This window comes from Podarcis tiliguerta (genome assembly GCF_965153285.1).
Source record: "Podarcis tiliguerta genome assembly, chromosome: 9".
Lineage (NCBI taxonomy): Eukaryota > Metazoa > Chordata > Lepidosauria > Squamata > Lacertidae > Podarcis > Podarcis tiliguerta.
The window spans coordinates 59,356,271-59,368,708 of NC_139542.1; the positions used below are offsets into that span (position 1 = coordinate 59,356,271).

General features: G+C 44.3%; 1 protein-coding gene and 2 long non-coding RNA genes across 7 annotated transcripts in view; 2 read left to right on the forward strand and 1 right to left on the reverse strand.

The window, feature by feature from the left end:
- Nucleotides 1–12,438, forward strand: part of LOC310657423 — a 290,637-nt gene that overhangs the window by 160,151 nt on the left and 118,048 nt on the right. The window lies entirely within an intron of this gene.
- LOC310657408 overlaps nucleotides 1–12,438 on the forward strand; it is a 145,269-nt gene that overhangs the window by 108,691 nt on the left and 24,140 nt on the right. The window lies entirely within an intron of this gene.
- FAM114A1 (family with sequence similarity 114 member A1) overlaps nucleotides 1–12,438 on the reverse strand; it is a 51,890-nt gene that overhangs the window by 25,604 nt on the left and 13,848 nt on the right. For 2 of the 5 annotated variants that reach the window (XM_083458326.1, XM_083458322.1), the window contains exons 1-3: nucleotides 5,776–5,915; nucleotides 4,702–5,016; nucleotides 2,300–2,387 (exon numbers count right to left, since the gene is read on the reverse strand). In XM_083458326.1, the coding sequence (XP_083314452.1) occupies nucleotides 2,300–2,387; nucleotides 4,702–5,001 (388 nt within the window). In that variant the 5' untranslated portion in view covers nucleotides 5,002–5,016; nucleotides 5,776–5,915. Of the gene's footprint in view, nucleotides 1–2,299; nucleotides 2,388–4,701; nucleotides 5,017–5,775; nucleotides 5,916–7,726; nucleotides 7,853–12,438 lie in introns of those variants that run through there. The other 3 variants (XM_083458325.1, XM_083458324.1, XM_083458323.1) reach the window with 2 other exon arrangements.

Sequence of the window (12,438 nt, forward strand, 5' to 3'; positions counted from 1 at the left end):
CTTTCTGTTACTGCAGTTCTCTTGTTCCTTAGCTATTTTCTTTTAAAAATCCATGCATGCTCTCATTTTCAAGAAAATCTATGTACCAATAACTTTACTAATCATTCATTTTTTCTGACACCTCAGCATTTTTAAAAGCATGAAACAATATATTAGGATTTTTGCCCGCTCTTCTGCTGAGAAGGATTAATTTGTTGGGTTTATAATAAAGATTGTTAACCAGAGGACAATAATTAGATGAATACAAATTCTTGCTTGAAAATGCTTGAAGATGAAATTGCTTCTCAGTTGAAAAAGAAAATAAATTTTTAAAATAAAAAATAACCTGATTGAAAGAGAAATGGGGCATTGCAATATCAATTTTGAACAAGCATTTCAGTTTTACCTTGAAGAAATTGAATCCTTTTAAGAATTACTTTAAATCTGATTGATCGCGCATAGCTGCAAATGCAGTTCTTCTAGGACATGGAGTTTTAACAAATAAAGCAAGATGCAGCAAATATTTGTCATGCTTGAGTGGGCAAGCAGCAATCTGGTGGTAAAATGATTACTAAGTAAGAGGACAAGGAACAGAACTGAAACTCTATTGCCTGTTCTAGTGGATGCGCTTTGATTATTACGGCTGAATCATGGAGAGAATCTGTCACAAAACCATTTGGATTTAAATCCACATACTTTATACTTTAACTGGTTTATGGATCAAGCTGTGAGGGGGCGAGTTTAATTCTACCATATGGCTATGGCACCACTTCTCTTAAACCAGATTTTGTAGGCCATACAAGATGAATACTGCAACAGAATAATTGTAAGGTAACAGTGATATTTGATTCCCTGGGATGGGGAAGCCCAATCCACTTTCTCTCTCTCAGGGGGGAACTAAGGCCTCAAGAGATGACTTGATGAGCCATCACAGATCAAGAACTGCAGACAGAGTTTTCATATCCCGTACAGCATGTACAAACACTGTGTTTCCGTGCACTCTGGTTTCCGTCACGGTGTTCCGTTGCGCCAGAAGCTGTTTAGTCATGCTGGCCACATGACCCGGAAAGTTGTCTGTGGACAAACGCCGGCTCCCTCAGCCTGAAAGCGGGATAAGCACCGCAACCTCATAGTCACGTTTGACTGGACTTAACCGTCCAGGGGTCCTTCATCTTTTTACTTTTACCTTACAAACACAATGCTTTCTAATACAGACAGTTCAGATGAGAAGCACCAAAGCAATCAACCACCATATAATATGCCTTATTGGCCTATGTACATACACACAAGAACCAGCCTATATTTGATTGAACTACAGTGGTGTCTCGCAAGACGAAATTAATCCGTTCCGTGAGTTTTTTCGTTGTACGAGTTTTTTCGTCTTGCGAAGCACCACTGCATTTAAACACTGACAACGGCGGGGAGGGGTGGGGAGAAGCAGGACAGCTGCCGCAGCCGGTACCTCAGACTCACCCGCGCGTTGTGGCAACCGTGCGACGCGGCTGCTGGAGGGCGGCGGGGCTCAGGAGCGCGACTCCAGGGAGAGAGAGGTGCTGGTGGCAACGGCTCTCTGAGGGGAGCGCGCGAGGCACTAACCGTCAGCCGGAAGGTGGGAGGGAGCCGGAGGAGCCGTCAGCAGGAAGGTGGGAGGGAGCCGGAGGAGCAGGGAAGCGAGTGTGCGTGCGTGCAGTGACCGTCGCCATGACACGAGAGGCAGGGCCGTTTCGTCTAGCGAAGCAAGCCCTTAGGAAAATCCGTCTTGCGAAGCACCTCAGAAAACGAAAAACCCTTTCGTCTAGCGAGTTTTTCGTCTTCCGAGGCATTCGTCTTGCGGGGTACCACTGTATTCCTCTTGCTATCCTTTTAGGGCCAAACCAAGCATTGCAACATAGTTGAGTTTAGTTTTGGCCCAGTGACGTATTTTTCCTCATAAAGGATCTTTGGGAAAAGGGTGACTTGCAATAGAGGGATGGCATGGAAGGGAGTACTTAGCTCATTTCCTGGCAACATATTTCCTTTGAAAACTTTCCCCATGATTTTTCCTAGCCCTGTGTTTATTTGCAAACACGGGTCTGAATCCCTGCAGAAAGAAAAGTGGCTGGGAGATCAGGGGTTTCGGGGAAAACATGCTAGCAAGAAGTCTTAAGTAGTTGCCAGACTGATGTTATATTCATCTCAGTTATCATTTTTACTTTGTCCCAAAAAGGCAGGGGGAGAAGTGTATTACAGTACCTGCTGGTGTCAAGGGTTTATTTATACCTTTTAGATATCAAATTAATTACTTTAAAATATTTTATATATTCATGGTTTGGATACTTAACAACTGTAGCAGAAGCTGTTGAAAGCAGAGATTTGCCCCACGATCCCCAGGTTGTCCATCCACTTCCTTTAGGAGATGAATCCGTGTCCTGCAGAAAGATATGTTAAGGATACTGTCAGCACAATTTGTATTTTTCCAATAGAGATACTTCCATTTTTAGAAAAAGAATAATGGGGGTGATATGTCCCCCACTCACCTTAATTAGGCTGGTTCACACATGATGCTAGGCTAGAGACAGAAATAAACCAGGGCTTACCATGAACAAACAGCATGCAGGTGCACACTGTCCAAGTGTGTCTTTCTGGTGCCAGGAAAACAAACCCAAAGGTCGGGCTTAGTGTTATGTGCAAGCCAGATCTTATAGTCTGTTCCTCCCGAACCATGAATATTGATTCTTCATTTTTGAATGGAACTATCACATGCTTAATGCAGCATGTCCTTCTGGAAAAAAACAGCTTTAGGATGCTGGCCTACAATGAGTGTCTTTTAACTGATTCAGTAACCAAGGTTGCATTAGAACAGTGGTTTTCTAATTGGGTTCCAGAAAATTTTGGGGTTCCTTGGAAGTTTGTGGGTTTCCTAATGGCAGGATAAGCAATGACAGACAACCTTCACCGAAGGACCACTTGCCTGCCATTAACATTTGCCTCCAGAATGTACAGCCACAGAAGAGTGAGGTATGTAAAGGTAAAGGGACCCCTGACCATTAGGTCCAGTCGTGGCCGACTCTTGGGTTGCGGTGCTCATCTCGCTTTATTGGCCGAGGGAGCGGGCGTACAGCTTCCGGGTCATATGGCCAGCATGACTAAGCCGCTTCTGGCAAACCAGAGCAGCGCACGGAAACACTGTTTACCTTCCTGTGGGTACCTATTTATCTACTTGCACTTTGACGTGCTTTCGAACTGCTAGGTTGGCAGGAGCAGGGACCGAGCTCACCCCGTCGCAGGGATTTGAACTGCCGACCTTCTGATCGGCAAGCCCTAGACTCTGTGGTCAAACCCACAGCGCCACCCGCGTCCCTTGTGAGGTATGTAGTACGGCATAAATTCTGTTGACATAGCATGGTGGTGAGGCTCAACAGGCCTGGCTCATGCTCTTCAACTACAAGTGATGCCAAACACATTCCTTAGTATCACCTGCAGTGCACAGGGGTTCCAAGCAGATCAAAACAGAAAGGATACCTTGAAGTTAGGAAGCATAACTGCAACAGAGTATTAAGGAAGCTAAAAATCCTAGAGCGCTTTTAGATCTTTTCCCACATTTTAAGTATGCCAGCCTTAACAGGGACCAGGAAACTGGAATGCTGGGTGGCAGGTGGGAAGGGAAGTTATTTATATGTATGATTCTCACTGTCAGATGGAGTGAATGAATGAATAATCTCCTCTTGCAGGCTTTGGTTTATATCCCTTTCACCTGAAATCAATCAAGCATCTTTTCAGCTTACAAGAAGAATTAGCTGAATTCAATCTGATTGAAAATTGATTAAATTCTGCTGACTGGAGAAAAAGCAGCTATTGCTGCTATAGTTTTATTATTTATTATAGGCACACAAGCAATAATGATGTTGCTGCCAGTTCTGTGCTTCCATCTACAGACATACTCTTAACTTTTGTGAAACTTTAGCACCAAGGAAAGTTCAATCATACATGAAGTTTAGCTTTTACCTTTCAGCTTTTGACCATTCAGGGCTCTCAGTGTAGTGTACATTGCTTATTCTTGGTTTGCCAGAGGCAAGCTAGCTATCTTAGGATGTTTTATCTTCCCTAAAAAAATCCGAATTACTGCCTCTCTGGAATCTCTTACTACAGGCAAGGTAGTCCCTAAACATGCTGAAACATGGCAGGAAGGAAGCCAGCATGGTTTTGTTCCAGGAGCACAACAGAACTCTCCCTTTGCTGCCCCACCAACTGCTGCTGACTTGAAACGCTGATAACCAAAGACAGAAACTATTGTGCATTCCCAAACATATCTTCACAGAAACCAAAGGCATACAGTAACCCACACTTGGAAGAATGCAAGAATATTATGCAAACACACATTACAGGGACAAAAGCACAGTCTGTTGTTTCTGTTTGAACTGATTTTTATATAATGCCAACCACAGTAATCGATGGCAATGCACATTCCTTTAGCATGCTATATGGGAGTGCGCAACTAACAAAAGCAGCCGGAAGAAGGGTTGGCAAGGCACATTATGAAGGATTGGCTACTAGGAGAACAAGGCAACCCCACTGGTGTTGCCCTGTTGCTGAAAATGGCAGCCCTGAGTCACTGTCTCCCACCTCTCTATAACCAGCAACTGTGTGTATGGTCATCTAGGGACTGTGCATCACTGTTCTAACTATGACACAACTTTGTATACTGCATGAACAAAATAAATAAGAGATTTAAAAAAATCTTACTGGGCCATTATTTTTGTTCAGTTCTTCAGATCCAGGTTCTGGTTCAAGGCTCACAGATTCACTGCAATCGGTAGGAACATCTGTAGTTATGCCTCCGCTGGAATGTTCCACATTTGAAGGATGCCCTGAAGACATCTGGTCGCCTTCCTGTTCATTGCTAGAGCTTTCAGAATGTTGCCTCTTATCATCTCGTATTTGTTCCGTCTTTTCATTCTGCATTGCTCTCTCAGAAGCTGAAACATTGCTGCCATGTTCCAATATTTTCTCTTGCGTAAACACTTCACTTCCGTCACCTGACATTTTTTAAAGAAAATTCTGCAGGAAAAGAAATCAACATGTTTGCAATACAATGTTGTGATTATAGGAAAACTTTTAAAAAATAAAATTCTCATATTTGAACATATTTGTGCCTCCTATCATCTAGACTGGGATGAAGGCATGGCTAAAAGGGGCTCAGAAAGATTTGCCTCCAAATTGGCACCAGCTGCAATGCCCCCTTGGGCAGCTTACAAAGTGCTTCAGCAGTTTTTGAAGCTTTGCATAAGGTAAATTCTACTCCTGTGCATTATGTGTGGTGAGGTCAATCCTGCTTGGTCTGGGCACCTGCTCAATTTGGCTGAGCTTTGAGGCCCCAAAGTTGGGACTTTAAAGCACCATGCAGATAGCAAGGTGCTGCTAAAATGAAGGTTCCCTCCTTTATTTCAGCAATTGTTTCAATGCAACACCCTTCAAATTACCGTACTTTTCTGTCCATAAGATGCTCCCATGTATAGGACACACCCTATTTTTGGGGAGTCAAATTTAAGAAAATGGGGGGAGATGACACAGAGTTGTTGAGCTTTTTTTTTGGGGGGGGGGGAATTGCCGAAAATCACTCACCAACACGCGTTGCTAAATTCACCTCCTGTCTGATAGCTGCTGACAGCCGTGGCAGCAACCAATCAAATATCCACCCTATTCACTACCCATGTATAAGACGACCCCCACTTTTTAAAATGATTTTTAAAGAAAAAAACATAGTCTTATACACAGATAAGCACAGTAATTTTTTTGTTTTAATTATAAAGCACTTACATGGTGGTGCAAAGGCTTCGACGGCTCTTCTTTTCAAGAACAATTTTCAACTGCTTGGAGCAGCTAGAAGCATGGTGCTTGCTGCACTCATTGAAACATTTTGAATGGAAGAAGAAGAAAGAAGAAGAAGTGACTCCTTCCTGCGTAATAGTATGGAAAAAAATATGGCTGTCCCAATTTACCTATAGGGCCAGCCATCTTTTATTCCATATACTGTCCTGTAAGGCTGCTGTATTATCATAATAAGGAAAATACAAAGCCACTTGGCAGAATTTGGCTCATTCAAGTAAACTGACCTAAAATGTAGAACTCTTTGACATTGCAATGTCTGACTTTTGATTTATTACAGACTTTTTAAAAAAGATTTCTTTTACCATCAATATGGTTTGACAGCCCCTAAGAGCCACTGACAACATAATAAATTAAAGTTACATCAATAAGCTATATATCTTATCATGCACCTGCCCAAGTGGACTTGAGTCCATGAAAGTTTATGCCATAATAAATCCCTTAAGTGTTTAAGGTGTTACAATACTTTTATTTTGTTTAGTTCTTGCAACCCTCTGAAATATCTTATGCCATAACACAAACAGCAAAATAACAAACCAAACTATCTTTACAGGTAATTAGTTCCAAACAGATGTGTGATGGGTAGTCACATTTGTTGGTTCACATGACTGCTCTATACAGCGTTTGTGTGTGTCCGTGTACATGAAACACATTTTTTCTATTCTAGAAGTGAGCTGTCTTTGGGGGGAAAGTGTCAGAAGCCATTCAGCTTCTACTGTTAAAATGATAAATCCCTTCCCTGTGTTATACATGAATGGGATAGACACATGAATAAACAAGCATGGCTGTTCATGTTATGTCTAGTTTGCTGCCCAGTTTACCTTTATGCTATGAACAGGTATAAATTAAACAAGCCTATGCCTTGGATTAGACTGACATCTGCTGAGAGCTAACGCAGTATTCTTCAATACTTAATCCACACTTCAAAAGGAATGGCCGATTCACACGTTACAAGAAAGAAACGTGCATTTTACAGACATGCGCATGTGGCAGGGAGCACAGGCCAATCACCAGTGCCTTGTTGTGCACACACACACACACACACACACACACACTTTACATCAGTGGACACAGATTCATCAAATTGTAGAGTTGGAAGGGACTCTGAGGGCCATCCAGTCCAACCCCTTGCAATGCAGGAAGCACACTTTTCTACCTCTCATGGGCACAGCCAGGATTTATTTTAGTGGAGGGGTAAGCAGCCAGGATGGTATGGGAGCAGGACACCCTGTCACCTGCCTAGCAGATTTGGAAGGAATTGCCTCCGCAACAGTTGTATTAAATTACTTGATTTGGACCCCAAATGCTCAGGGGGAAAAAATCTTCCTACAATTTCTACTTTTAGTTAAGTATTTTTATTTATTTATTTACTTGATGGGAAGGCGACTGCCCTCTTGCCCGTTCCTTTTTATAGGTGCGCACCGCACCTATTATCCCAGGGAGGCGCCACCGAAAGGCGTCCTCGGAATGGCACACAGGGTCTGCCTTCCTTAAAACAAACCTATTTGTAAGCGGTTCTCGCGAATCGCTTTAGGGGAAGCCTCTCACGCCTCCATCCATCCAACGGCTGCTGCCCTTTGGAGATCTCTGCCCTAAGTGGGCCCATATAAACCCGTGGCTGGAGACGACAGAGAGCCCCCCGTACCCACCCTTCCCCTTCCTTGAGACAAAGGCTTGAGTTATGGTTGCGGTGAGTTTCACTGCTCCCGCTTGCAAACTTCTCGGCGGCAGAAGATTACGCCGGGCTCTTCCTCGCCCATCAATACTGAACACCATCGCCAAGGGAAAGGAAGGAAACTTTTCGGCGCGAGGAGCGCTTCAAAAGTCCCCAAATGGCCGAGGGGAGCAAAAGACAAGGAGGAGAAGCCGCGTCGCCCCTTACCGCTGAGCCGCTGCTTGCTTGGCGCGCCCCGGGCGCCTTCCGCTCTCCGCCCGGCCACGTCGGCACAGGCCGGGAGAGGGAGAGGAGCAGAGGGGCGGGAGCGGAGGGCCGGGCCGGGGGGCAGAGCTTTCTCCGCGCCAGCCGGCCTGGTCCTCCCACCGCCAGGCCGGAGGAGCAGGGCGGCGCGACACGAAGCTAGTACCGCCTTGCCGGCGGGCTGCAAAGAGGGAGGGAAGCGCGGACTATGCCCTCCGGCGCGAGGAACGGAGCAGGCGGAGAAAGCTGCCCGCTGGCGTCTCAGTTTGGGGGCAGTTCCCAAACTTTTCGCTTCTTTCCCTACTCTCAATGTGAAGCTCTGGGCAGCTTTTGGCAAATGTCCTCCAACATTTCTCAGATGAAAACAGGGACTTCCTATTCCATCATCAATCATCATCATGATTATCGTTATTATTTATACCCATCTGACCGGGTTGCCCCAGCCATTCTGGGTGACTTCCAACAGATATAAAAACATAACAAAACATTATTATTTTTTTTAACTTCCCTATACAGGGCTGACTTCAGATGCCTTCTAAAGTTTGTATAGTTTATTTATCTCCTTGGCTCCGCAGCCACATAATTCCATACCCTGCAACATTTTTCCGATGAAAATAGGGACATCCTAACATACCCTCCAACATTTTTCTGATGAAAATAGGGATGTCCTAAGGAGAAGCGGGACATTCCCGGATCAAATCAGAAACTGGGACGCAGAGCTTTTTTCCCTAGACAAATAGGTGCCAACACCCATCAGTTGTTATAGTAAGTGCCACATTTTTTAACAACAACAATAAGAGGTGCTGGTACTGTGTACCCTTGACTACCCCCTGAAAAAAAAGAAAGGACTCCTGGGACAGCTTTTGTAAATTTGGGGCTGTCCCTGGAAAATAGGGACCCTTGGAGGGTCTGTTGGCAACAGTGCAGGCATGGCGGGGTGAGGGGGTATATTTTCAGCATCTCATACGGTGCTGCCCTAATAATGTTTCTTCAGTAATTGAATTCCTCATAAGTTTTGAGGGGCTTGGGCTTTAGTCCTATATCTGCATACCTCATGGGACTTGCCACAGAGTGGAGTGCTCTCCAGAGATATTTCGGCACCTGTAGCAGACCCCCAAATAGCACCCCCTTCTTCTCCAGGGAAGAAGGGGTGAGGGAAGATCTACATCAGGAATGAGGGGGGAATAAAGATCTGCATCGGGATCTGCTGTCCTTGTGGATCCTGTTGCTTGAGGTGGTGGCCTCACCTTGCCTCATAGGTGGACTGGCCCTAGCTGAGTATAAGGATTGCACGGTGACGCTCCACCTCCTGCCCTGCCTGGTTCTGTATAACTGATAACTTTTGATTTCTTGATACACTTAAATGTTTAGAAATGGGGTTTTAGAGATGGGAGATGCACATTTACTCCCTTGAAAAGTACACTGCATTCAAGGAGGAAAGTTGATGACCGAAGCTTTCTACTACTTCCTCTTCTATGTGGCTTTGTACTTAATCTGACTTTTACCGAAATCACTTAGAAAAGTGAAAGAGGGGTGGCGCTTCCCGCCTCCGTATCTTGAGTGGGGGATGTCAGGGGACAGGAGAAAGAAGTGACCCAAAGGGATGATGTCCATGGAACTCAGAAATCCAAATGTATCATGGTTGTAAAATGCTTTGTGACTCCTGCCTCAGCTTAAATTCTCCAGCTTCCTCCAAAATACTATAAGGTTAGCTATCAGGGTCTGAGCCAGGCCATTCCTCTTCCTCTTCCCTGCCCCCACTTTCCTTTTTAACTGATGCTCAGCCGCCCTCATCTTCTGTGTCTCTTCCCCAGGACCATACTCATTCCTTTTTGTTTGTTTGTTTTTTAATTCACAGTCTAATATTTTATTTCTCCAAAGCTGGGGAATCACTCATGCAATAAGAAGCCCTTAATTGTCTGTGGTGGTGGCCCCATTTCACTGTCCTGCTGATAAGCACAGGACCACCCTATTTACCGGTAGTTTGGGGAGAAGTGGGGGGATGCCCCAAAATGTTGCAGTGAACTGCTGGATAGCTACATGATGGTACTGTTCAGGACTCCACCCAGCATCAGGAACATTGCAGTACTACTGTTCAGGTTTAACAGGGGGCTAAGAAGACTATTTATTTATTTATTTATTTATTTACTCCTGAAATCTTTCACGGACAATCTACAAGTGCTCCACAGTTAATATTGTTAATACTAATTTAATATAACTAACTTCCACCTTGTCCTATAATTAACCAAATAGCACCACCTTTGGGTCTTAGGGAAGAATAAATCCAGTTTATGTTTGTTACAAAATGCAGCATTTTTCCTGATTATAAACAGTGATAGGTCAGGACATCACAGGTCTTGGACTAGGGTCTCAGGCCAAAACACCCAGATGGCCTGCTGTTGGCACCACCAGGGCAGCTCATAGGCACAAGGAGCTCCCAGCTTGATCTCTCTTGCACTGCAGGAATGCTGCTGTAATGGTGAAATACTACTATGACTCTGCCAGCCCAGCAAAACCAAGTGACCTAAGAAACCAATAGGAACTTGGTTTATCCTACAGAACCTAACCCAGCTGGAAAACACTTGGACTGTCACTCTTTCAACTTCTTCCTTTAGCTCTAATTAATTTTCAAGGGAGGAAAAGGCAACCACCCTCACCACCTTATGCTCAAGGGGGCACTATAGGGTGTGTGTGCTTAAACGCTTTGTGGACACCAGGAGAAGACCTCAGTGGGGCCATTGTACCCATGGGTGTCATATTGGCGACTCTTGTATTTTTTATGTAAATAATCTCATAATCATGTTTACATACCCATTCTTTATCAAACATGTTAACACCCATGCTTTCCTCTCTTTTCCCTTGATTTTTTTTACTTATAATTCCAATTGCCATTTTTTCAATAAAGAGATGTAAAACATTTCAGCGCATTTTACTGTCTTCTGTTAATTGCAGACTAATTCCAACCTAGTAAGATGTGATATTGTTATATTTCTGTACATTTGAAGAAAATAGTGCCTATTTTCTTCAAATACAGAAAAAGTGATGGGTGATATCTTCATCATCGTTATCACCATCTATTAATTTATAAATTTCCTTTTACATATGTGTCTTAATGTGATTTACAAACATACCATAAAACAGCTAAAAATAGTTTGGAAAATAACAACTAAGGATAGGTTTAAAAACAATACAGAATGAACAGCTAAGGCAGATAACTTTTCGTACTCCTGGAAAAGCTTGTTGAAACAAAAATGTCTCCCATCATTTTCAGAAAGTACCGCTAGTGAGGGGCTGTCACATCAGATGGAATGCTGTTCTACAAAATGGGCAGCCATGCTGAAAACCCTGTTCTGAGTTGCTATTGAGAGGATCTCTCATATTTTAGATATTCTCCTACAAAACAGTGACGTGCTGGGTCTATAAGGGATAAGGGCAGTGTCTCAAGTAACTTAGTCCCAAACTGTATAGGGTCATGCATGTTAGTGTTATGAGTTTGTGAGTGCCTTGACTCCCCTAAATTACTGGGTCTAGTGAGTGTCGGAGTTTAAGTAATGCTTAGAGTATTAAGATGGGGTGGTAGAGGCTGAATTTAGCAGTGTCAAAATACAGACCAAACCAGTTTTTCCATGCCCATGAAATTGCCTGGGAGAAGAGCCATCAAGAAGAACAAAATGAAGGTAATGAGCGATTAACAAAGTGAATACTATATACTGGACACCAGATGGGTGTGAGGCCCTCCTTTCACTGAGAGATAGTTAAAAGAGAAAAAGCAGAATGGAGTTTTTAGGATTGCAGTTGCCTGGGTTGTGAGCTAGAGAGAAAAAGTGTCAGTCTGTTAAACACAGCAAGCTAAGCAGAGGGACAAAGAGCCACATTTGATTTCTTTTTTGAATCCAAGACTGCAGCAATGGGAAGAACAAGACCCTCTTGGAGTGTAATGCTTTGAACCCTTAGGGTCAGGTTGTATAGATGTATAAATAACCCATGTATCTTAAAGATAGCTCAGTCTGTTGTGCCTCATTTTCAAAGGAAACACAAAACACCTGGATCCCCGGAATCTCACACTGGGGTGAGATTGGGTGGCGCTATGGGTAAAACCTCACTGCCTAGGACTCGCCGATTGCATGGTCGGCGGTTCGAATCCCCGCGGCAGGGTGAGCTCCCGTCGTTTGGTCCCAGCTCCTGCCCACCTAGCAGTTCCAAAGTAGATAAATAGGTACCGCTTTATAGCGGGAAGGTAAACGGCATTTCCGTGTGCTGCTCTGGTGCCGGTTCGCCGGAGCAGCTTCGTCACGCTGGCCACGTGACCCGGAAGTGTCTGCGGACAGCGCTGGCTCCCGGCCTCTAGAGTGAGATGAGCGCACAACCCTAGAGTCTGTCAAGACTGGCCCGTACAGTCAGGGGTACCTTTACCTTTATAATAGTACCAAAACCTTAACCCAGAAGCAAATTGGCAGCTAGTGCAAATCCCTCAAACAAGATGTTGCATGCTGGAGGTGGTTTACTCCCCCAAGCAACCTAGCTACCAGGTGCTGCTCTAGCTGCAGCCTCCAGACCAACCTGAAAGGTACATTGAATGCATGCTGGTAATCCAGCCTTGAAGTTACCAGTGCTGTGAACAAGCTATACCAATCCAGAAATGGCTGTGGCTTTTTTATCTGCCAAAACTGGTAAAA